At 42.3% G+C, this 23,909-nt stretch overlaps 1 protein-coding gene across 1 annotated transcript in view; it reads right to left on the bottom strand.

Moving 5' to 3' along the window:
- The window catches only part of PCNX2 (pecanex 2), a gene marked incomplete at its 3' end in the record, with an annotated part of 308,773 nt that overhangs the window by 214,810 nt on the left and 70,054 nt on the right, over positions 1-23,909 (bottom strand). The window contains exons 10-13 of the mRNA XM_079712418.1: positions 21,424-21,569; positions 13,223-13,376; positions 13,104-13,136; positions 3,977-4,148 (exon numbers count right to left, since the gene is read on the bottom strand). Coding sequence (XP_079568544.1) covers positions 3,977-4,148; positions 13,104-13,136; positions 13,223-13,376; positions 21,424-21,569 — 505 coding nt within the window. The remainder of the gene's footprint in view (positions 1-3,976; positions 4,149-13,103; positions 13,137-13,222; positions 13,377-21,423; positions 21,570-23,909) is intronic.

Raw genomic sequence — 23,909 nt, 5'->3', positions numbered from 1 at the left:
GGCCTTTGTTTGGGATTGGAGCCATATTTTGACACACATGGTGATTTTGTTGTAATGTTGTCTGTGGCAAGATTTTAACTATATGGTGAAAACCCAGAGCATCTGTGAGTAATACGTTTCTCAATCAAAGCCGGCAATAACAAGCAGGGTTCGGGGGAAGGAATGGGAGTTTGGGATTAGCAGATGCAAACTATTACATATAGGACAGATAAACAACAAGGTCCTACTGTATAACACAAGGAACTACATTCAATATCCTGTGACAAACCATACTGGAAAAGAATAGAAAAAGAATATAATGATATATATATGTTTAACTGAGTCACTTTGCTGTACAGAAGAAATTAACATTGTAAATCAACTGTACTTCAACAAAGTTTAAAAAAAAACAAAGTCAGCAATAAGACACAAATATGGATCTGCTAGTCATAACTATATGACAATTTCTTTTTTCAGTTTTTATATGAAAGGAAAGATATAAGAAATAAACAGACACAATAGCAGGACATATAGTTTTGAGCATCAACATTTTAATTCATATGATTTTAAGCAAACTGACTAGTTCTCTTCTTAAGTTTGGGACTCAAAACCCAGCAATGAAGATTAGATGGTACGCTGCATTCTTCATGGGCATTAGTCCACATTCTCAAGTGTTGTGTGCAATGAAAACTATACCAAAAACGAAGAACTACAGAGAAAAATATGGGTGTGAAATAATGTAATAATGGTAGACAAATACTGGAAACTGCAGCAAAACGTGGGTAAAGAAGTATTCTCTGTAAGAAATACATTAGGCAATAAAACCCAAACTAATAAAGTGCAAAGAACTGGAACACGAATGATGCTGGGGGAAAATAAAATGGTACGAGACATGAGGAAGTCCTAACTGAAGATTCTCTGGCTGTGCCTGCAGAGCAGGAGCTAGATGACACAGCACAGGACGGACAGCAGTGGACGGGGAGCCCAGGGTCTAGGTCTTCCCCAGGATGAAGTAGAGAGGAAACCTCTCGTCTTTAGAGTCAGAGCCGTACAGGTGGAACTAGAAGAAGGTGGAGGCCACGTGAATGCCAGGGTGCAGCGCACGTGAATGAAGAAGCATCAGGAGGACGGCTAGAAAATTCCACTTGAAGTTGCCGAAATGATTTTGTCCTTTTTTCCATAAGTAAAAAATCAAAAAGTCCCTGTGGTTTTTGGCAACTTTCCCTGTGAACAAAGACTTTTTTTCCCAGCGTATTGCTGAGACGGTCTGTGATTTTCTCTCACATCTTCCCTACTCCCCATGTTTCCAACTAATTACCATAAATGCAGAAACTTCTGGTACAGTTCCATTTCTTTCCAAGCACAATGCATAAATAAAAACATTGGAACTTGCTTCTTTCTTCCGTTATGTGAATAGTAATATTCATTACTATATTTGCAGGTTGGGGCTTGGGGGAGGTAAACAGAATTAAAATAACATGGAAGTAAAACCAAGACTATGAACTTGGTATGACTGTATATGTTGTGTGTCTCCTTCATGCCATATCTGTGTATTAGCACACTGTTGACATGGATTCCTGGGGCCAAGAGACAAGTATTTACACAAGACATGGAAATGTGAGTCTCGGAGTGCAGATGAGAGTGGATGCATCTCAGTCGCTGGTTACAAAACCTCCACCATCTCCAAGGGTTACATCCTTGAAACTGCATTACTGTAGGTAAGGGATTATGGTCCTAAAGACTAAAATAAAACATCAAACTCTCACATCTGAAAAAGGACCCATCACATCTAATAAAGAACCCATACAGTGCATGGAACCCTTCTGCAAACGATGGCTGTCTCATCTTGCCTGAGTTCTTCCCACGTCAGGGAACTTCTCGCATCACTAGGCAACCCACGGCCCTATTGGACAGCTCTACACCAAACCACAACCACCAGTCTTCCAGTGAGCCGAAATCCACCCACCAGCCACTGGGACTAGTTACTACAGCTACATCAACAGAGAACAACAGAGAATAAAATCCCTCCCACTTTGGCCTGGCAGCCTTTTAACCACCTACAGCCATCACATGTGCCTCTAGGACTCAAGCATTTCTTCTCTAGGCTGGACGCCCCCATTCCCTTGCCCCATGTGCAGACCCAGTGTAGCCCATGTGGCCACATTCCTCAGGGCACACTCTAGCTTTGCTACTGCTCCTCTTGAAATATGGTTCTAAGAACTGAAGACCTCTCGGCTTTCTCATCCAAAGGATGATTACAAAGCCAGTCTCACTCATAGGCTTTTGCTGAAGTTACCCAAATGGAAAATAATAAAAATTTCAGCCCAGAGGTCAGCAAAGGAAATGAGCACTGACTAAGAAGGCCCTTCACTTTCCTCCTGGAGGAAAAAAAAAAATTTTTTCCTTATAATGAAAGAGAAGTGATATTCTGAACATATATGAAAGATCATAAAAGGAAAATAAATTATGTAAGAATATCACCCTGAGTGTTTCTATTTCCTTAATTCACCCCTCAGCCTACAAAAGCAACTGGTCCCACCATTGACCTTGTCTTTCTTCTTGTGCCAATTTTATCCCCCAGATTCCTTGTCTCTTGTCACTGTGCTTTCTCCTCCTTCTACTGTTCTGTTATCCGATGTTCTCTTCTTGGATTACATATGACAAAGAGCTTCTCCATCCTTCCCACCTGCTCAATGGCCACTGGACTCATCTCCTACCCTTGGTTCGCATTCAACCCCTTCCTCCCTGGGAGCAGAATAAGGCAGCAGACACCAGATCTTCCTGTCTCCCTTGCCCCTCCTCTTCCTCTGGTGCCTCTCTCCACTGTGGTACATTGGTGGTCTGAGCAGAAACCAAGAGTGGCAGTGGGGAACAGAGATTATCACCCATAAGGCACAACTCCAGCCGCTGTTCCACATGTCCCAGCACCCGTCAGAGGAGGACCACTTCCTCCGCGTCACAGGCACAAGAGCATCTTCAGACAGATGATGGTAAACAACCTCACATGTACTCAGTTCCTGTTTCTCTCTTGTCCTGGTCCTAATGATGGCTTTGACAATCTCCACTTGAGTAAAATTTCTGGCTGGCAAGTAACAGATCTAGGGGGTGGTATCTTTGGTCACTGTCCTTTATCAACTCATCTGGTCAATGGGATCAGATAATCACAAGTTAGCAGGTGTGGAAACCTCTGGATGTCATCACAAGAATTCTCAGAGCTTTGTCAGTCAAGTCTTCGGAGCTGCGGGCCCACAGTGAGGCAGCCTCTTTGCATAATAAAGATGATAATAGCTAATACCTGGTTAAAGGCACGTTTCTATGTGTTTAAATATACCAACTCATCTAAAATTTGCAACCATCTCTGTGGTGTGTACTATTTTTGTCCCCATATCACAGTTGAATTTTGCTCAAGGTCACACAACTAGTAAAGAAGCAGAGCTGGAATTCAAACAGCCAGCCATCTGGCTCCGCAGCTGGGGCTCTACACCATTATATTATGTAGGTCACTTGTGTAAATGGAGCATTTTACATCAAACACTGCCTAGACCTTAAGGCAAGTAAAGTGCACCAATGGAAGGCTGGGTGACGGCATATCCAGGACTCCATCTGGACTGAGAACCATGTCCACTCACATGTTACCAGAGCATCTGTGCCGTGCAGATGGGGCTGTGGCTGCCACCCTAATGGCAAAATCGCCTCCACCCTGGGGAGCCCCACTGACGCCACACATCAGGCACCTCAGGCACCAGTCTTCAGATATTATGATGCTGCAGCTCCCTGCTCATGGATATCAACATCCTTTAGACTAAGTCCCTTGTTGGATGCTTGGGGCTCTGGCTCCTAGGCCGTCTTCTGACAGTGTGCAAGCCAAGAGAAAAATGCACACCTCTTGATCCAATAATAAAGTAAGAAAATTTATCCAATGAGGGATTCAAAAAATAATGGGGAGAAATACCCTCCCACCTCTATATTCTTCCCCACAACCCCCAAATGAACTCACCTATTAAGAAGTCCCTAGCCGACTGGAGAGACCCTGGAGAGAAGAGCTTCAGGCCATACACAATGTAAGTGGGAGGGTACCTGGCTTTGGCCCCAGTATCAAGAAGCAAAATAAGGCCACACAGCACACAAAAATAGATTGGTCTGCTATATGTTATGATTTGGTTGTGTCCCTAGAAAAGAAACACAATTTCTGAATGGTACCTTTAATTTTGATTAAATAACAAAAGCCTCATAGTCAATCATTTATACCATATTATACAACTTACACCATATAACAATTCACCGCCCCCACCATAATCCATACACTCAAAACACCAAGGGAAAAAAAATACCCTGATGCTTACTCTGTCAAAGAAGAATAAGAATATCAAAAAGAATGTTATGTCTCTCAGACTCAGCAAGATTTACCTGAAAATGTAATTACCAGCCTTGGATAAAATCTAGATCTAATTCAATGCTTCCCCAACAGTGAAACTTCCATTTGTGTTGTTCATTTCTAGTGCAAAATTAATTTAAACCACTATTTGCTCTGCATGCTCTAAGTTGAGCTCCATTATTAACAAGAAATAGAATTATAAGTTGTAGGCTTCAATTTCCTTATGTCTTAGAAAGCAAGACAATACAGGTGCCAAATTATACCTGCAGAGACTGCATAAAATGTCTCAGTGTAGCACAGTGGAATAATCAATTTTTAAACATTTGTTATTTATATGCATTGTCCTCTGAGGAGGACCAAAAACTTAACTGATTTCATCTTAACCTTCAAAATATTCTTAAGAGGCAAGCGGACACATTGTTTTATTCTTCTTCTGGAATGGACAGAAAAATTAAGGAAAAGCTATAACATCAAATTTCCAGGGCAAAAGTCAATGAAGAATTAATTTACATCTCACAAATCAATGCACAATTCATAAGGTTCAAAAAACCAACAAAAATGAATTAGGGAGAGAATATTATTTGCAATTCATGAACTACTTTGAGTATAAAAAGTCAAGATGAAAGTGATACAAGTTTGATCACCTCACACCAGTCAGAATGGCCATCATCAAAAAATCTACAAACAATAAATGCTGGAGAGGGTGTGGAGAAAAGGGAACCCTCTTGCACTGTTGGTGGGAATGTAAATTGGTACAGTCACTATGGAGAACAGTATGGAGGTTCCTTAAAGAACTAAAAATAGAACTACCATATGGCCCAGCAATCCCACTACTGGGCATATATACTGAGAAAACCATAATTCAAAAAGAGTCATGTACCACAATGTTCACTGCAGCTCTATTTACAGTATTCAGGACATGGAAGCAACCTAAGTGTCCATCGACAGATGAATGGATAGAGAAGATGTGGCACATATATACAATGGAATATTACTCAGCCATAAAAAGAAATGAAATTGAGTTATTTGTAGTGAGGTGGATGGACCCAGAGTCTGTCATACAGAGTGAAGTAAGTCAGAAAGAGAAAATCAAATACCGTATGCTAACAGATATATATATGGAATCTAAAAAAAAAAAGAAAATAAAAAGGGTTCTGAAGAACCTAAGGGCAGGACAGGAATAAAGACACACACATAGAGAATGGACTTGAGGACACGGGGAGTGGGAAGGGTAAGCTGGGACGAAGAGAGAGGCATGGACATATATACACTACCAAATGTAAAATAGACAGCTAGTGGGAAGCGGCCGCATAGCACAGGGAGATCAGCTCGTTGCTTTGTGACCACCTAGAGGGGTGGGATAGGGAGGGTGGGAGGGAGATGCAAGAGGGAGGAGATATGGGGATATATGTATATGTATAGCTGATTCACTTTGTTATAAAGCAGAAACTAATACACCACTGTAAAGCAATTATACGCTAATAAAGATGTTAGGGCTTCCCTGGTGGCGCAGTGGTTGAGAGTCCGCCTGCTGATGCAGGGGACGCGGGTTCGTGCCCCGGTCCGGGAAGATCCCACATGCCGCGGAGCGGCTGGGCCCGTGAGCCATGGCCGCTGAGCCTGCGCGTCCGGAGCCTGTGCTCCGCAATGGGAGAGGCCACAACAGTGAGAGGCCCGCATACCGCAAAAGATGTTAAAAAAATAAAATAAAAAGACTAGGAAATAAGTCAAAAAAAAAGAAAGTGATACAAGTTTGGATATGAATTTTTAAAGTCACTGACCTGAACATATTTAGAAATGCAATTTAAATTGCCACTGCTTCTATAATAGAAATAGTCTTATATCTGAGACCATCTTTTAATAAGAAGGAAAACACAGGCTGTCCATGGGGGCTGGCTATGTTTGGCCCTGAGTCCAGATTCAGTCTTAAAGGAATATTTTGTACTCTTATGAAATTTCCTTTTGAATCCAACTAGGTCATAGATTAATGGGTAAGGGGATACTTCCTCTGCATCTAAAAAAAATTGAAACTAAAGCATAAGTGAAATCTTAATGCATTTCTTATCAAGTGAATAGCAAAATAAATTGCTTGGTATAGATAGCCACTTAGTATACAAATATACAAGCATATGAGATCTTTCCTCAAACTGATACCATTTCAGAAATATAATTAAATAGCTACTTCCCACTTGCCCTGATTCTTTCTGTTACTAAAAGGTTAAAAATACTTTTTCCAGGAATTGAAAGTCTACGGCTTTGAACAAATTTAAGATATCTTGGATCGTCCAAGTCAAACTTTATTTATTGGGCATGGGAATGCTTTCTTTTTATTTGTAATTTCTGAGACAAACCTTAAGGCTCCCTTAGAAACAGGCTGCCCTCACCATCATGCTATCTTTTGGGTCCCCAAACCATTCTAAGCATATCGCTAATACATGGCATGTGAGTCACTTTTATTTGTCTTGATTCCTAAGAACACCCACTAATAAAATTTCCCTGCTCTCCAGTTCCTTCTTTCACATAGGATTCAATCATAACACCTCCCAAGGATTGATTTTTCTTTTCAATAGAAAAATTCCACTCGCTCCTCCAGGTGAAGTCTGATCACAATCTTTTAAAACTTGTCCAAGTGTTTCCCACCTGTTTTTTCACCTTCAAATGCCCTGGGGAAGCACCGCTGATTTCTGCTCTGGGGCATCTTGCAGGCTGTTTTACAAAAGCTGTTCTACACACGCATTTGGGTCTCCCATTAACCCCACCTACATATACAATTTCACAGGCCGTGCTCTGGTCGCAGGGCAAGGAAAGGGTAACGTGAGAGAATGTAACCAAACCTACAGGTCCCCACCCGGAGAGCAGTGGTGCTTGTGGCTAGGGGACCAGGCCATTCTAATTGTTCTCTTACCAAGACAGTGGGCTGGTCAGATGCTTCAAACTTGCTGCTGATAGATAAGTAGATAGAAGGATGGATGGATAGATAGATAGATTGATAGACAGATGATAGATAGATAGATAGATAGATAGATAGGTAGATAGATAGGTAGATAGATATAGATGGATAGATAGACAGACAGGGAGACAGAGCGATAAAAGGGTTTTGTTATAAGGAAGATGGGGTGTCTGAACCCAGGGGCACTGAACTGAGGCTGTCAGCAACCAGGACATGCCAGCCCCATCCCATCTCTGCCGTTACCCGTGCCAGCTCCAGGCTTCGTGCAAATCCAAATTCTCTGCTTCTCAGCTCAGAGGGCAGAAAAGAGCTGCCTCACACCTGCTGAGTCTGCACAAGTTCCTGTCTGGCCACACTCAGAGGTCAGCTGTTTTGGACAAGCTGATGTAAAACAGCAAAGGCTAACATTTATCCTGCTTTCCTGTGCCTCAGGCACTCTTCTACCTACTTTAAATATTCCACTCGAAGAAGTCCTACTATTACTCTCATTTTTTGCCAAGAGCAAACTGAGGCACAAAGATGAAGAAATGTGTCCCAGGCTTTGCAGTGTGGCCGAGCCGGGACTTGGACCCTGCCGCTGGCTGCCTGGCTACTACCCACCGGCTCCCCAAACTGACCCAGATGGTGATTGCATTTGCCACTGGATCCTTCTAGGCCCAACACTCAACCTCACTCGGATCAAGTTCATTCGCAATCCTCATTCTTTAGACACATGATGTGAATGTTACTCATGTGAAGTAAAGAGAGGGTGGGGGGCGGGGAATCATTTGTAATAGCTTCTCCTGGAAGGTGGAAGAGGGCTCCTACCAGGACAGGGTGTAGAAAAATAACTGCCTGCTGCTCTGTCCAGCCCCTCTGAGACATTATGTCTACCTACGTGGAACTCTCTTCACTACAATAAGGATTTGCTGTTTGCTTTAGCAATTCACCTGTTTATATTTAGAGTCACATTTTTTTAATTGACGTATAGTTGATTTACAATATTGTGTTAGTTTCCGATATACATCATAGTGATTTGTTTGGGGGTTTTTTATGCAGATTCTATTCCATTATAGGTTATTGCACGATATTCAATATAGTTCCCTGGGTTATACAGTAAATCCTTGTGGCTTATCTATTGTATGTACAGTAGTTTGTATCTGTTAATCCCATACTCCTAATTTATCCTTCCCCTTCTCTCCCTTTTGGTAACCGTAAGTTTGCTTTCTGTCTGTGAGTCTGTTTCTGATTTTTATATAGATTCATTGGTATTATTTTTTAGATTCCACACATAAGTGATATCATATAGTATTTGTATTTCTCTGACTTATTTCACTAAGCATAATATTCTCTAGGCCCATCCAAGTTGCTGCAAATAGCAATACTTCATTCTTTTTTTTTTTTTTTTTGCTGAGTAATATTCCATTGTTTATATACATACACCACCTCTTCTTTATCCAATCATCTATTGATGGGTACTTGGGCTGCTTCCATGTCTTGGCTATTATAATAGTACTGCTATGAACACTGGGGTGCGTGTATCTTTTCTAATTACAGTTTTCATTTTTTCTGGATGCATACTGAAAATTTTTAACTATACACTTCAGTTCTCCTTGCGTGTGGAGCAAAAGAAGGAGATCTGGGGATGGGCGCCCACTGCCCTAAGGAAGCTGAACTCCAGTAAAACCCTAGCCAGCAAGTATTCTATGACCCACACTTGGTGGCATATATATACAGTGGAATATTACTCAACCATAGAAAAGAATGAAATAATGCCATTTGCAGCAACATAGATGGACTTAAGAGATTATCATACGAAGTGAAGTAAGTTAGACAAACATCATATGATATTACTTATACCTGGAATCTTAAAAAATGATAAAAATGAACTTACTTACAAAACAGAAACAGACTTACAGACAGAAAAACAAATTTCTGGTTACCAAAGAGGAAAGGTGGGGAAGGGATAAATTAGGAGTTTGGGATTAACAGATACATACCACTCTATATAAAATAGATAACCAACAAGGACCTACTGTATAGCACAGGGAACTATACTTAATATCTTGTAATAACCTATAATGGAAAAGAATCCGAAAAAGAATAGATATGTATATGTATAACCAAATCACTTTGCTGCACACCAGAAACTAACACAATGCTGTAAATCAACTATACTTCAATTTCTAAAAAATTTTAGTGAAATTAAAAAAAAACATTTCTCTGATAAACAGCACCTTAACCAGGTGTTCAAGGTCAAAATCAAAAGTGGTTAAGTCATGTTGATTGTACATAACCTCGAAATGATGTAAGGAAAATGGCACTTTACTTCTGTGGTTTTCCTCCCCCATAACCCAGTTACATCATCAGATGAGCACCCGCTAAATCCCAACTGAGGGACAGTCTACAAAATCCCTGACCAATGCTCCTCAAAGCTGTCCAGGTTATCAAAAACCAAGGAAAACCTGAGAAACTGTCACAGCCAAGAGGAGCCTTAGGAGAGAGAATGACTAAATATCAGGCAATGTCCTAGATGGAATCCTCAAAAAAAAAAAAAAAAAGGGATATTACGTAAAAACGAAGGAAATCTGAGTAAAATATGGACTTCAGTTAATAATAATGTATCCATATTGGTTCTGTAGTTGTGACAACTGTAACATACTGATGGAAGAGGTGAATAATTGGGAACCTAGGTGTGGGGTTTGTGGAAACTGTACACTCAGTCCTCTGGATCCGCAGAGCAGAAGGAGAAAGGAAAGAAACCTTTACAGAGGACTGAACATTCCAGGTCCTGCACTGGGCACATTATATAAATTATCCAACTCACTCATGACCAAATCCAGCTGAGGCTGTTTTTTTTTTTTTTTTTTTTTTTTTTTTGCGGTACGCGGGCCTCTCCCATTGCGGAGCACAGGCTCCGGACACACAGGCTCAGCGGCCCTGGCTCACGGGCCCAGCCGCTCCACGGCATGTGGGATCTTCCTGGACCGGGGCATGAACCCGAGTCTCCTGCATCAGCAGGCGGACACTCAACCACTGCGCCACCAGGGAAGCCCCGAGGCTGTTATTATTATCCCCACTTTACTCACACAGAAGTTGCCAGCATTTGTCAAGTGCTCCCGCGGTGCCAGATTCTAGGCTGAGCCCTGGATGTACATTATCTTGTTTAATCCCCTTACAATCCTATTTTATTATTTCCTCTTTTACAGAGGAAAAATCTGAGATTCAGAGAAGTCGCTTGACCAAGATGCCATAGTTTGTACATGGCGAGGCTGGATTCGAATCCCAAAACCTGCACGCTTCCAGTTACCCCGGTGTTTCTCAGGTGTGATCTGAGATCACCTCCGCCATCAGCACGGGGTGGGGAGTGTTAAAATGCAGGTTCCCAAGTGCTGCCCCAGCTGTCCTAACCCAGAATCCCTGCAGGTGCTGGGAAACGCCCTGACACTGGCTCTGTGCCAGTGATCCTACTGGATTTTGCTTTCTGGGTTATCATTAGTGGATACTGTTGGTTAGACCAGTGTATAAATCTGTGTAAGCCAAGGAATAGCCTCATTGCCCGTGACTAAGTTGCCAGTCTCTGATCCTCAGATCCCTTCCAGGAGCTACCCCCCCATTCTCATTTTTTTAAGCTCTCCTAGACCTCTTTTCTTTTACAATCAGACACGTTTCTTTCAGGGCCAGGGTCGATGGTACCATAACTGTTAGCAGGCCAGTATTAATCTGCAACTCTATCTGAAGCACATAGAATGTTATGAAAAAAAAATTTTTTTTTCACTGTGCTATCTTCAGGTTTTAACAACTTGCTCAAAATTTGCCACCTCTGTGCTCCTGGAAGGAAACAAAGAAGAAAGTCAGTCAATCACTCCAAGAGCAAGAACTGACTGCATTAACAGCCCTTCCTGGGAACGAACAAAGTAATGCAGTTTTGAAAAGCACTTTGGTTCATCTGACAGCCCCTGATGAATGAACCTGAGCCAGGGCTGGTGGCAGGCTTGAGCACCATCTCTCTACCAGACTGGGTTCATTCTCTTGACCATCTCCTTTCTGAGGTTTTCTCATCTCTAAACAGTAAATCAGCCTCTAAATGCCTACATGGCTCAGCCACGTTGCAAGGGGAACTATTTTATGGCTACCATATTTTCTTGCCTCATCAGAACGGTTAGAGAAATGCCAGCTCAAATCTGGGACTCATTCTACTCAGAAATCTGTGTAAGCAAATTAAGTACTGCAATAAACATAGTGTGATGTCTGACTGTGGCTTCTGTTGACAGTTAAGAGAAGTCGTTTTTTTGCTATCTCACTACGACATGCTTGCTCAGATAAAGGAAGAGCAGCTGTATTTAGTCCTCCAGGACCTGGATCAATATAGACAATACGACTCCAACTTAGAGCAGGACTTGGGGGTCCTGCCAACAGTCATTGCAGATCTACAGGGATTATGCAGCTGTACTTGCCATGCTCCTCACCTAGCATTATCCCTGAAAGTACATGCAGGAAATGAATGTTTAATAGCACACAACACCCCTCCCCCAGGTCACCCAGAAAGACAGTGACCCAAGCGCTGTCACTAGGAAGCGGGGCTTATTCATCACAGCAGGAGGACGCCAGTGTCGCATCTAGGGGGGGCTGGGACAACACACCCCAGGGCTGTACATCTCTGCTCTCACCACCTAACCCAGATTCCTGACGATAATCACAACAACACATCCGTGATAGCCAAATTATGCAGCTTCTCCTTATCTTGACATTCAGACTCCGGGATGAAAGAAGATGTATTAGATGTATTAAACCAATTATGGGGAACAGAGGAATTTAACAAGATACTAATGTATGCCAGGTGAGTGTCCAATTACAAGCTCTTCTTAATTACTATGAGCTAAGCATGAGCAATCACAGATTTAAAAGCAGTCCTAAATCCTGGATATGAATTTTTTAAAGGCACAGTAGCGGGACGGTCAAGTTTTCTTTCATTGGAAGTGGTTTTCGGGGACCCACAGGAGCTCACCGTAACAGAGGAAAGAAGGTTTCTCAAGGAGCTGGGACATCCACCAGGCAGTGGTCTCGGTGCAAAGGCACGTGGCCAGGGTCCCAGTAGGGAGAGCACCAGACCTGGAGTCGCAGCACCACAGGGGAAGGTGCAGCCGGGTCAGTGGATGCTACGTGTGCTTCCGAGCTCATGGAAGAACGCCCAGGCACCAAGAGATCAGTACTGGGGAGCCCAGAGTGTCAGATATAAATGAGCCCCAAATGATGAGGTGAAAGGTAACAATACACTTGAAAATGTGGAAGAGAAAGAGATCAGCTTCAGGTAAAAAGAATAATGATTCATGCTTACATACTGAGGTTTCTACCATCTATTAAGCAATTTCTCTATGCCAGGCACTGTTTTAAGCCCGTTACTTGGATTATTGAATCCCCATAGGCATTTTTATTATCCTTATTGACACACAGGGAAGCTGAGGCATGGAGAGTACACATTTTGTTCAGGGTCCAACAATCAGACACAGGAACCAGAAAACGAACGCAGGCAGCCTGACTGCAGAGTCTGGGCTCACCGTCTTTCCTGACATGAGTCCAGTGGGGTAAAAAAGGCCCTCCACACATTCTTGGTCCCCATCCTGTTCCTTCCCTGCCACCATCCCCACCACGCTCTCCGATCTAGCCTGAACTTGGCCACCATGCATTAATATTTCTATTTATATATTCGATATATATGGATATTGATATGCACGTCGCCTTTTGAATCTATTTTGCCCATTCCCCTATCTTCAACGCAAGCAGAGCGGACAAGCTACTCGCCTGTGATTGGACACTTACGTGGATTGGCGAGGCGGGGTCAGGCTGAACGCTCTAGAACACAAATGAGAAGTGTCTGTGTCATCATCTCATGATTTCAAGGCTACATTAGTGACGGTAAGAATTAGATGTGCTCTTGCCTTTAACAGGGAGTACTGGCAGCTGGCCATGACGAGGCAGAAGAGAAGCACCCACATGTCTTTGCAAAAGCCTCGGTTCAGTGTCAGAAATCCGAGCAGGGAAACCAGGACAATGAGTAAAACTGCCAGCACGTTTTCCTTGACATCTTCGGTTCTGGGCAAAATAAACAAATTAAAAATGGAGGGAATAAAAGGTAAGGCTGTGTGTTTTTAAACAGAGAATACCTGCATGCGTCTAAAAAGACTGGCCACAAGACAGTACTTATCCCAAGCACGCCTTTATATTGGGTAACAAGATTTTAAAGTTTCCTTCTTTCTTTCCTTCGTCCTGGGCTTTATATTTTTAAAAATCCATATTTAACTCCCACTTTCTGTTATTGAAGTAAATGAAATATAATCCAATTGGGTGTCCTTGGCCACTCAACTGGGTTTACTGGGAGAAGACCGTTAATTCCTCCATCCACAACAGTGAAATGTGAAGGAGCTTCACTGACTCCGCTAAATGAGGGAAGGGGTGCATGGCAATCCCTTCCAGATACAGTCTCCGTGGCCGGAATTTGCTGCTCAGTTTTAGAAGCCAGGAGAGCTCCAGCTGGAGGGCTGATGTGCAGAGGGTCCGACTGAAGGTATGTCATGACCACAGCCTCACGGGGTGGTTTTCTCTTGGGGGGCTCCACTTGAGAGGTGCAGGGTACAGAGGTGAGCTCATCAGCTGTGGGGTGTTATCAGTGGATGTGCAAAGGGACAAGAAAGGGAGTTTTAAGATGCTGATCCAAAGGGTCTAAAGCTGGATCATGGGGAGGCAATAAGGGCTGTTAGCGGGAGGAAGTGGATGCATCAAAGTGCAAAAGAGGACAGGGTAACACTGGAGGGAGGTGGAGGGGATGTGAAGGTTGAACGGAGGCCGGAGTTATGACGTCAGAGGTGGAAGACTTCTGTGGGAGGACGAGATGCAGGGTGGAGTTATGGAAGGAGCAGCTGAAATAAACTTAAGGGAGGATGGCATGGACCACAAGGTCGAGAGTTTAGATGAGGCATTCACAAGAATTCTGAGTACATTTCTTACCTCACCAATGTTTGCACATGTACATATTGTTCTGGGGTTGTTGTTTTTTCTGGCCGTGCTGCATGTGGGAATCTTAGGTCCCCAACCAGGGATTGAACCCACGTCCCCTGCAGTGGAAGCATGGAGTCCTAACCACTGGACCGCCAGGGAAGTCCCCATATTGGTCTTTCCCATTCAATTATGATCATTTTTAGACAGGGACAATTGGCTACTTCATCCCTGGCATGTTCAGGCACTCCTGAACATTCTATTTTTAATTAATAGACATTATTTTTTAGAGCAGTTTTAGACTTCAAAAAAAATTGAGGGGAAAGTACAAAGAGTTCCCACATAGCCCCTCCCCCCAAACACACCCACCCTCCCCCACCATCAACATCCCCGACTAGGGTGCTACATGTGTTATAATTGAGGAACCGACACGGACAAATCATTATCAACTAAAGTCCAGTCTACATTATGGTTCATTCTTGGTGGTGGACATTCTGTGGGGTTAGACAATGGTATAAGGATATGTATCTGCCATTACAGTATCTTACAGAGTATTTTCACTGCCCTAAAAACCCTCTGTGCTCTGCCTATTCATCCATCCCTCCTCTCTAACCCCTGGTAACCGCTCATCTTTTTACTGTCTCCATAGTTCTTCCCTTTCCAGATTCCCTGGTGGAATCATACAGAATGTAGCCTTTTCAGATTAGCTTCTTTCACTTAGTAATACACACTGAAGGTCCCTCCATGTCTTTTCATGGTTTGATAGCACCTTTCTTTCTATTGCGGAATAATATTGCACTGTATGGACATACCACAGTTTCTTTATCCATTCACCTATCAAAAGACATCTTGGTTGCTTCCAAGTTTTGGCAATTATGAATAAAGCAGACTTCCCTGGTGGTGCAGTGGTTAAGAATCCGCCTGCCAATGCAGGGGACATGGGTTCAAGCCCTGGTCCGGGAAGATCCCGCATGCCTCAGAGCAACTAAGCCCGTGCGCCACAACTACAGAGCCTGCGCTCTAGAGGCCGAGAGCCACAACCACTGAGCCCGTGTGCCACAACTACTGAAGCCCACGTGCCTAGAGCCGGTGGTCTGCAACAAGAGAAGCCACCGCAATGAGAAGCCTGCACACCGCAACGAAGAGTAGCCCCCACTTGCTGCAACTAGAGAAAGCCCGCACACGCCCACGAAGACCCAACACAGCCATAAGTAAATAAATAAATAAATATCAAACCTATGAAAAAATTATGAATAAAGTATCTATAAACATTTGTTTGCAGGTTTTTGTGTGGACATAAGGAGCGTGATTGCTAGGTCAAATGGTACTAGCATGTTTAGTTTGGAAGAAACTGCCAAGCTGTCTTCCAAAGTGGCTGAACCATTTTGCAATCCCACCAGCAATGAAATGAGAGTCCCTATTGCTCCACACCCTTTGGTGTTGTCAGTGTTTTCGATTTGGCCATTCTAATAGGCGTGTAGTGGCATCTCATCATTGTTTTAGTTCATAATTCCCTAATGATATATGATGTGGAGCATTTTTTCACATGTTTATTTGCCATCGGTGTTATCTTCTTGGGTGAGGCATCTGTTCATATCTTTTGCCCATTTTTTAATCAGACAATCAAGTTGTATAGAATTGAGAAGTATAGAAATGTGAAGAACTCAGATATTAAGATGCTCATGTTGAATATTTTTAAAAATATCTGGGGGGGCAATACATATTTGGTGAAAAGGGAAATTTATGTGTTTTTTAATTTTCTACTATGCACTTTTTATAGAGCTAAATGTATTTGTTAGCTCAGGTCCATAAAATACGTTATGTATTCTTTAGTGTGCTCATAACATTTTGATGTGTCTACCTAAAACAATATATAAAGACTTAGGAAATAAAACAAAACAAAAATTTCAATTAGAAAAACCAAACCTCTGGGACTTCGCTGGAGGCCCAGTGGTTAAGACTCTGCAATCCCATGCAGGGGGCCCGGGTTCAATCCCTGGTCAGAGAACTAGATCACGCATGCCTCAACAAAGATCCTGGCGTGGCCAAACAAATTAAAAAAAAAAAAAAAAACTTCTTTCCTATTTAAAGGGAAAGAATAAAGTTCCTGAAAAGTATTTTTTTCCCAGATTCTCCTCCACCAGGACTCCATTCCTCTGCCCTCAGCCTCCCCACCATCACTCCCCTCCCACATTTCCTTGTATATCAATATTAAATATTGGGTTAAGAAGTTTGTTCACTGGACAAGGAGTGTCATGATTAAGGCTGTCCTTTAGAAAGATTTATCTTGCGGAGGTTAACAAGATGCACTGAAGGGGAAAGGATAAATAATACTCCCAGAGAGAAGTAAGGAAGGCCTGGGAAAGTGACACAGCTGGAGAATTGGAAAGGACACGTGACTTTCAGACACAGTACAGAACGAGGCAGAAAGGACCCTGTGATTGAATGGATTATCTACAGTGAAAGATTGGTTGAAAGAATAAAAATGATTCCAAGATTCCAATCTGGGGGAAGAGGATCATAATGGCAGAAATCGGGAAGGGGAGCTGCTTCACTAAGGGAAGTCGATTCATTTGTTCACGTAATAAAAGGGCTCGGCACTGCTCTGGGTGCTGGGAATACATCAGTGGATGAAAATCATGAAGCTTCCTTTCCAGTGGGCAGTGACATAAAATAAGTAATACACACAAAATGAATACATGATATAGTATCTGAAGATGATTAGTGCAATAGAAAAATGAACAGAACAAGGTGAGAGGAGTTACAACTGTCCGGGCAGGGAGCTGATGAAATTTTAAACAGGAAGGTCAGGCTAAGACTCACTGAGAAAAGACACTTAAAAGACCAAGGGGTTGGTCATGCAGGTATCTAAGGGGTGAGCGCTCCAGGTGGATGAACAGCCAGTGCAAAGGTCTCCAGGCTGGAAGAGGGCTTGGCGTGGTGAAGAATAGGAAGGCCAGCCTCATGCTGTTGTGTTAAGAAGAGTGTACAGGGAGATGTTGGCGGGAATGTGAATTGGTGCAGCCATTATGGAGAACAGTTCTGTATGGAGGTTTCTCAAAAAACTAAAAATAGAGTTACTATATGATCGAGTAAACCCACTCCTGGGCATTTACCCAGACAAAACTCTAATTCAGAAATATACATGCACCGAAATGTTCATTGCAGCACTAGTTACAATAGCCAAGACATGGAAGCAACCTAAATGAACATCGACAGATGAATGGATAAAGAAGATGTGGTACATATATGCAATGGAATACTACTCAGCCATAAAAAGAATAAAATAATGCCATGTGCAGCAACATGGATGGACCTAGAGATGATCATACTAAGTGAAGTAAGTCAGAGAAAGATAAATATCACATGATATCACTTATATATGGAATCTAAAAAAAATGATACAAATAAACTCACAGACATAAAAAACAAACTTATGGCTACCAAAGAGGAAGGGGGGAATAAATTGAGTATGAGATTAACAGATACACATTACTATATATAAAATAGATAAACAACAAGGACCTACTGTATAGCACAGGGAACTATATTCAATACCCTGTGATAAACCATAATGGAAAAGAATCTGAAAAAATAGATATATGTATAACTGAGTCACTTTGCAGTATAGCAGAAATTAACACAACATTGTAAATCAACTATACTTCAATACATTTTTTTAAAAAAAAAGAATAGCGTACAGGGAGAATGGCTTTGAGCAGGAGATGCTCTTGCAGTAACTCAGATGGGAGATGAAAGCAGCTCAGACAAGGGTGGTTACATTGAAGGTGGAAGGTGCAGCAGACACATTTGAAGGAGCACTAAACATAATTTCCTATGAGAAGTTGAAAGTGGGTGTGAAAGGAGATGACACCAAGATTTTTAACCTGAGAACCTGGAAGGATAGGTCTGTCATCAGCTGAGGTGAGGGAGACTGAAGATGGAGCAGACTTGGGATAAGGCAGAGTTGAAGAGCTGTTTCGACTCTGAAACATGATCTCTGATCATGAGATGTCAATCCCGTAGTTAGAGACACAAGTCGAGAATTGGGGCAATAGGTCCAAGTTGGAGACAGAAATCTGAGAGTCACTGGTGGACTGATGGGATTTAAAAGCCATGAGACTGAATGCAATCACTAAAGAAAAGAGGGTGGAAAGAGCAAGAGCTGTGCAGCTCCTAAGGACACCAACGGGAAGTGGTTACCTGCAAAGGTGACCAGGAAGGAGTGACCCAACAAGGCAGAAGGAAAACCAAGAGAGGGCTGAGCCCTGGGAGTCCAGAGAAGAAAGTAAACCAAGAGGGTCTAGTGATCTGGACCAGGGCAGGCTCCATGGAGTCCTGGGATCAGAGGAGGCTGAATGCAATGGGTTTATGAGAAAATGGGAGAAGAGAAACTGGGAAAAGCATAGGTAATGCTTCAAGGAGCTCTGCTGCAAGGGAGCCTGGACAGCAGCTGGGAAAAAGTGGTCGAGAGGATTTGTAAGGATGGGAAATATAAGAGCACGTCCTCGCGATGACAGTGATGATAGTGAGTTTCCCCCTACTTGTCACGTGACTAGCTCCCTGCCATATTTCGTATCTGTGTGTCCTCAGATAAGCCTTCTACAGCCACCTGTCCTGACATCCGTGTCCCTCCTCCCCCAGGTTCCGTGTCTTCCATGGCACCCAGTACCATTTGCTGTCTCAAATCCCATCTCCCCCAGTGGAGTCGGGCTCCCTTAGTGCAGAGACTGTGTCTGTTTCATTCACTGCCCTATACGCAGGGTTCCGTATACAGCCTAGCGTGGAGTAGGTGCTTCAATTTTTGCTTTATTTTTAAAATGTGTTGAATGAATGAATAAATGAATGAAATGATGCTCAGATGGGCAGTTTTTTGTTTTAGATGCCAACCTGATAAACTAATTAAATGAAAAAGAAACCTAGGTGTTTTGCAAAATGGGGTAATGGCAGAAGAGAAAAGAAAATGAGAAAGGAAAACAAAGACAAGTCTGAAAACATCTGAACAGAATGGATGGCAAACTGAAGGCAAACAGAAGAGGCTGCAATCACAGAAACCCATAACGCTACTACAATCAGAGGATAAGGAAACCCGTTCAAGGAAGATCAGCCTGAATTCCAGCAGAAAGCTGAGAAACATCGAGCAGAAGGCCTTAACCTGTGGGAGTCCAGAGCAGTGATTAGTCTGATTTCAGTGCCTGTTATTCACCAATTTCTTCCACTTCCTGCCAACCGTCGCAGTTTGTTTTTTATTATGCATACATTTTCCTTCTAAGCTTTCATTTGGCAAATTCAACTTCTCTCATCCACCTGTGACTTTAAATACCCCCGATGAATATCTAATGTAATTTATGTATGCCTTTTCAAATAACAATATACCTTTCATTGTCAAAAATGTAAAATCTATCGTGTGAATCCCTGTTTATTTATTTATTTATTTATTTATTTATTTTTGGCTGTGTTGGGTCTTCGTTGCTGCGCACGGGCTTTCTCTAGTTGCGGTGAGCAGGGGCTACTCTTGGCTGCGGTGCACAGGCTTCTCATTGCAGTGGCTTCTCTTGTTGTGGAGCACCAGCTCTAGGCGTGTGGGCTTCAGTAGTTGTGGCACGAGGGCTCAGTAGTTGTGGCTCATGGGCTCTAGAGCACAGGCTCAGTAGTTGTGGCACACAGGCTTAGTTGCTCCATCGCATGTGGGAATCTTCCCTGACCAGGGCTTGAACCCATATTCCCTGCATTGGCAGGCGGATTCTTAACCACTGCACCACCAGGGAAGCCCAGTAATTTCTTTTTAAATGAGTATTTCCAAAAAACTGCCTCATCTAACAGACTGTATTATCCTGAATTATTTTAGTTAAGTATGAAGTCTTCGTCTTAAGTGTGTGCCCCTTGGGTAACACAGTGTGGTTAGAAAAACCATTATAACTCCATTCCCTGACTTGTAGGTCCTGAAATTTACTGTTGTAATTGTGCATGACTACAGTTTTTCAGTATGTGATCATACCATTTAAGCATTACTATAACAAGTAGTCCCTGGGGGACCAACTACAGCAAAGCAGGCAACCAGCCTTCCCACTGCCCTGCGGCTGGCTTTTTTTTTTTTTTAACATCTTTATTGGAGTATAGCCAGGACATGGAAGCAACCTAAGTGTCCATCGACAGATGAATGGATAAAGAAGATGTGGAACATATATACAATGGAATATTACTCAGCCATAAAAAGAAACAAAATCGAGTTATCTGTAGTGAGGTGGATGGACCTAGAGTCTGTCATACAGAGTGCAGTAAGTCAGAAAGAGAAAAAACAAATACCGTATGCTAACACATATATATGGAATCTAAAAAAAAAAAACAAAGATGGTTCTGAAGAACCTAGGGGCAGGACAGGAATAAAGACGCAGACGTAGAGAATGCACTGGCTGGCATTTAACGGTGAAACTCAGCATTTGCTGATGACACCATTAGTAACGGCATCACACATTTCCAAACCCACAGCCCTTGAAGACCACAATGCGGTCCTCTGTATATCTTGAGGTGGGAATAAGTCCCCTACTTGGCCCCAACTCCATCACACCTTAGCCAACCTGACCCCCCAGCCTCTGCTTCCACCTCCCCACCCAGTACCCTCAGCTCCCACAGCGTTGCATCTTGAGGAGCAGTGGTGAGGAAGAGTAACAGGGTTTAAAGGAAAGATCAGCACTGAAATTACAGGATAGAGAGAAGAAGAACCCACGTCGTGAAAGGAAAGGGCCAGACATCACCACCCCAGCCACCCGGTGTCCCTCCTCTCCTCCCCACACCACACCCAGGCACCCAGGCCCTGCCCTGCGTACAGGAGCCACAGACCCTCCTACAAAAATTGGCAGGCGATGAGTAGACCAAGGCATAATATGGACCCCAAAGCTAACCTTAAGGCTAAACCATTTTACCTATTTCTCCCAGCTCCCACTGTAATCGCTCAATGACAATTTCTTCAGTTGTCAAGATCTCACTGCTTCAACTCTGGGTGTGCAGCACAAAGGGTGGACACCTTGAAAATGCCCCCAGAGAACCTCAGCCTGCAGCCAAATTCCTTGCTATCAGCACGTGAGCACAAGCCGCCACACGCCCCCTTGTGTCTTTCACCCGTACACGTGCGTGCCCGGCAGCTTACCGATCAAGTAACGCCAACAAGGTAAGGCGATCATACCAGACCTTAATCCACTTGCCAGGGAAGATGATAAACTTGTAAAACTGCTCTCGGTTAAATTTTCCTTGTGTGGAAGAATAGGAAGAGTCTTCTAGATCCTGACTCAGATGCTTTTAGATGCCGAAAGAAAAAACAGAGAGAGGGTCTCACATTGACATGTTATTGTCATAAATAAACCTCCTGATTTAAAAGTACTAAAAGCAGATGTTCAAATTCTGCAATGGAAACCAACATAGTTCATAAAAAATGGGTACCCTAAGAAAAGGATGATGATCAACAGAAAAGCTCTTTTTTCTTTTTTTGTACTGAAGTACACTTAATTTACAATGTTGTGTTAGTTTCAGGTGTACAGCAAAGTGATTCAGTTATATATATACATATTCTTTTTCAGATTCTTTTCCCTTATAGGTTATTACAAAATATTGAGTATAGTTCCCTGTGCTATTCAGTAGATCCTTGTTGGAGAAAAGGTCTTTTTTACCAACACACTTCAATTTCATTATAATGTAACATTAAGATTATGCCACACATATCAAAATACTGCTGTCAGGCCAAGAAACTGCTATGAAAATAATTCTTATGAAAGATCAGAATTCAGCAAAAGACCTTAAATGACTTAATTTTTGAAAGGTATGTTATTTAATGTAATGCTGAAATAAATATTTAGATTTTACTATAAGTAAAAATATTTTCACTGACAATATGTAGGTCCTCGGTGAAGCCCAATATAAGAAAAAATAAAATATTTATAGAAAAAATATAAGCCAACAAAACAGAAACAAATGGGGGAATTTAATCTCAGATTGAAAATATTTTCACCCCAAATTCATCTCTGATTGGCTCTAATCCAATGGAGAGGAACTCAGTTTTGAAAAATATTAGTCTTCATTCATTTGTCAAACAAATACTTAATGAGCCCCAGCACCCTGTACATCTTCTATTTCTAATCTGTCTTTTTTTTTTTGATAATTGTGGTTAAAAAAATACATAATGTAAAATTCACCATCTTGACCATTTTGTAAGTATACATTTCAGTAGTGACAATAATCATATTGTTGTGCGAGAGATCTCAGGAACTTTTTCATCTTTGCAAAATCGAAACTGTCCATGTTGCACACTGACTCCCCACTCTCCCCTCCCCCAGCTTGACAACCATCCTTCTATTTTCTGTCTCCAGGAATCTGATTCCTCAAGGGACCTCCTATAAGTGGAATTATACAGTATTTGTCCTTTTGTGACTGGCTTATTTCATTTAGCATAGTGACCTCAAGATTCATACATGTAGCATGCCTCAGAATTTCCTTCCTTTTTAAGGCTGAATAAAATTCCGCTGTATGGATAGACCGCATATTGTTTATTCATTCATCTGTTGACAGACGCTGAGGTTGTTTCCCCTACCCCCTTGGTGGAATATTCGCTATTCACAATCGTGAATGATGCTGCTGTGAACATGCACGTGCAAATATCTGTTCAAGTCCCTGCTTTAGGCTCTTTTGGATATACATCTAAAAGTGGAATTGGTGGATTATTCTAGTTTGTATTTTTATTTGTTTGCTTTTGTCCTCTGTTTTTCCCAAAAAGATTTTTGGTAGGCTCTAATTTCCTATAGGCTGACTAACATAAAACACAGGAGACTGATAAGAAGGACCAAAATAAGAAAAGGGAGGAAGACAGCACAGAAGAGCAGCCATGGAGGGGATGCCGACTTTTAAAGGTCTCACACACTTCTCTCTGACTTACAAAGTAGAAGGCTATACTTGGGCAGACTACATAATTTTTCCTTAATTCAGTGAAAGTCGCTGATGTCAAAATGCCTGGCATGCATAAGGGCAGCACACCTGCTTCATTGGAGACCACGTGGCACCCTCCAAGGATGCTGACTTTACCATCTCTCTGTTCCCAGATGCTAATTCCCTGACTCAGCTATAGAACACAGAATTATTCATACCATAAACGCAAAAGGCATTTCAAGGGAAAGTTGATCCATCGTGAAGGCAATATACAGGTTAGCAATATACCGGATGGATTGGGCTGTATTATTACAGGAAAGTTGAGATTATAAGTGCTGTTTGTGTCTGGAATGCGACTCCAACAGAAAAGAGAGCTTTGTGGAAACTGCCTGCTGTCATGTCAGCAAGAACAGCATCTTCTTTTAATGACAACGAATTTTTGGTTTAGAGTAAACCCTCCCCCCAAAAGAGATCCTTTTCCTTTATGCTCCATGGATAAAGAGAGCAAGTAAGAAATACATGTACAAGCTGAGCATGGTTTACCATTCTGCGTTGTGGGAATTCAGGTATGATGTGTAAACAGGTCAAGGGTAAGCAACAGTGAAAGTGATAGCATTCTTTTGAACAGTAAGAAAAATACTCTCCTTTAGTGAGAGTAGTTTTAGGGAAGGTTAGTATAAAAAAAATCACATGAAGACTACGTCTACATTTTCTGCAAAA

Source organism: Hyperoodon ampullatus (genome assembly GCF_949752795.1).
Source record: "Hyperoodon ampullatus genome assembly, chromosome: 1".
NCBI classification, from domain to species: domain Eukaryota; kingdom Metazoa; phylum Chordata; class Mammalia; order Artiodactyla; family Ziphiidae; genus Hyperoodon; species Hyperoodon ampullatus.
Note: the sequence above shows the minus strand (reverse complement) of the source record. Positions and strands in the feature narration are given on the sequence as shown.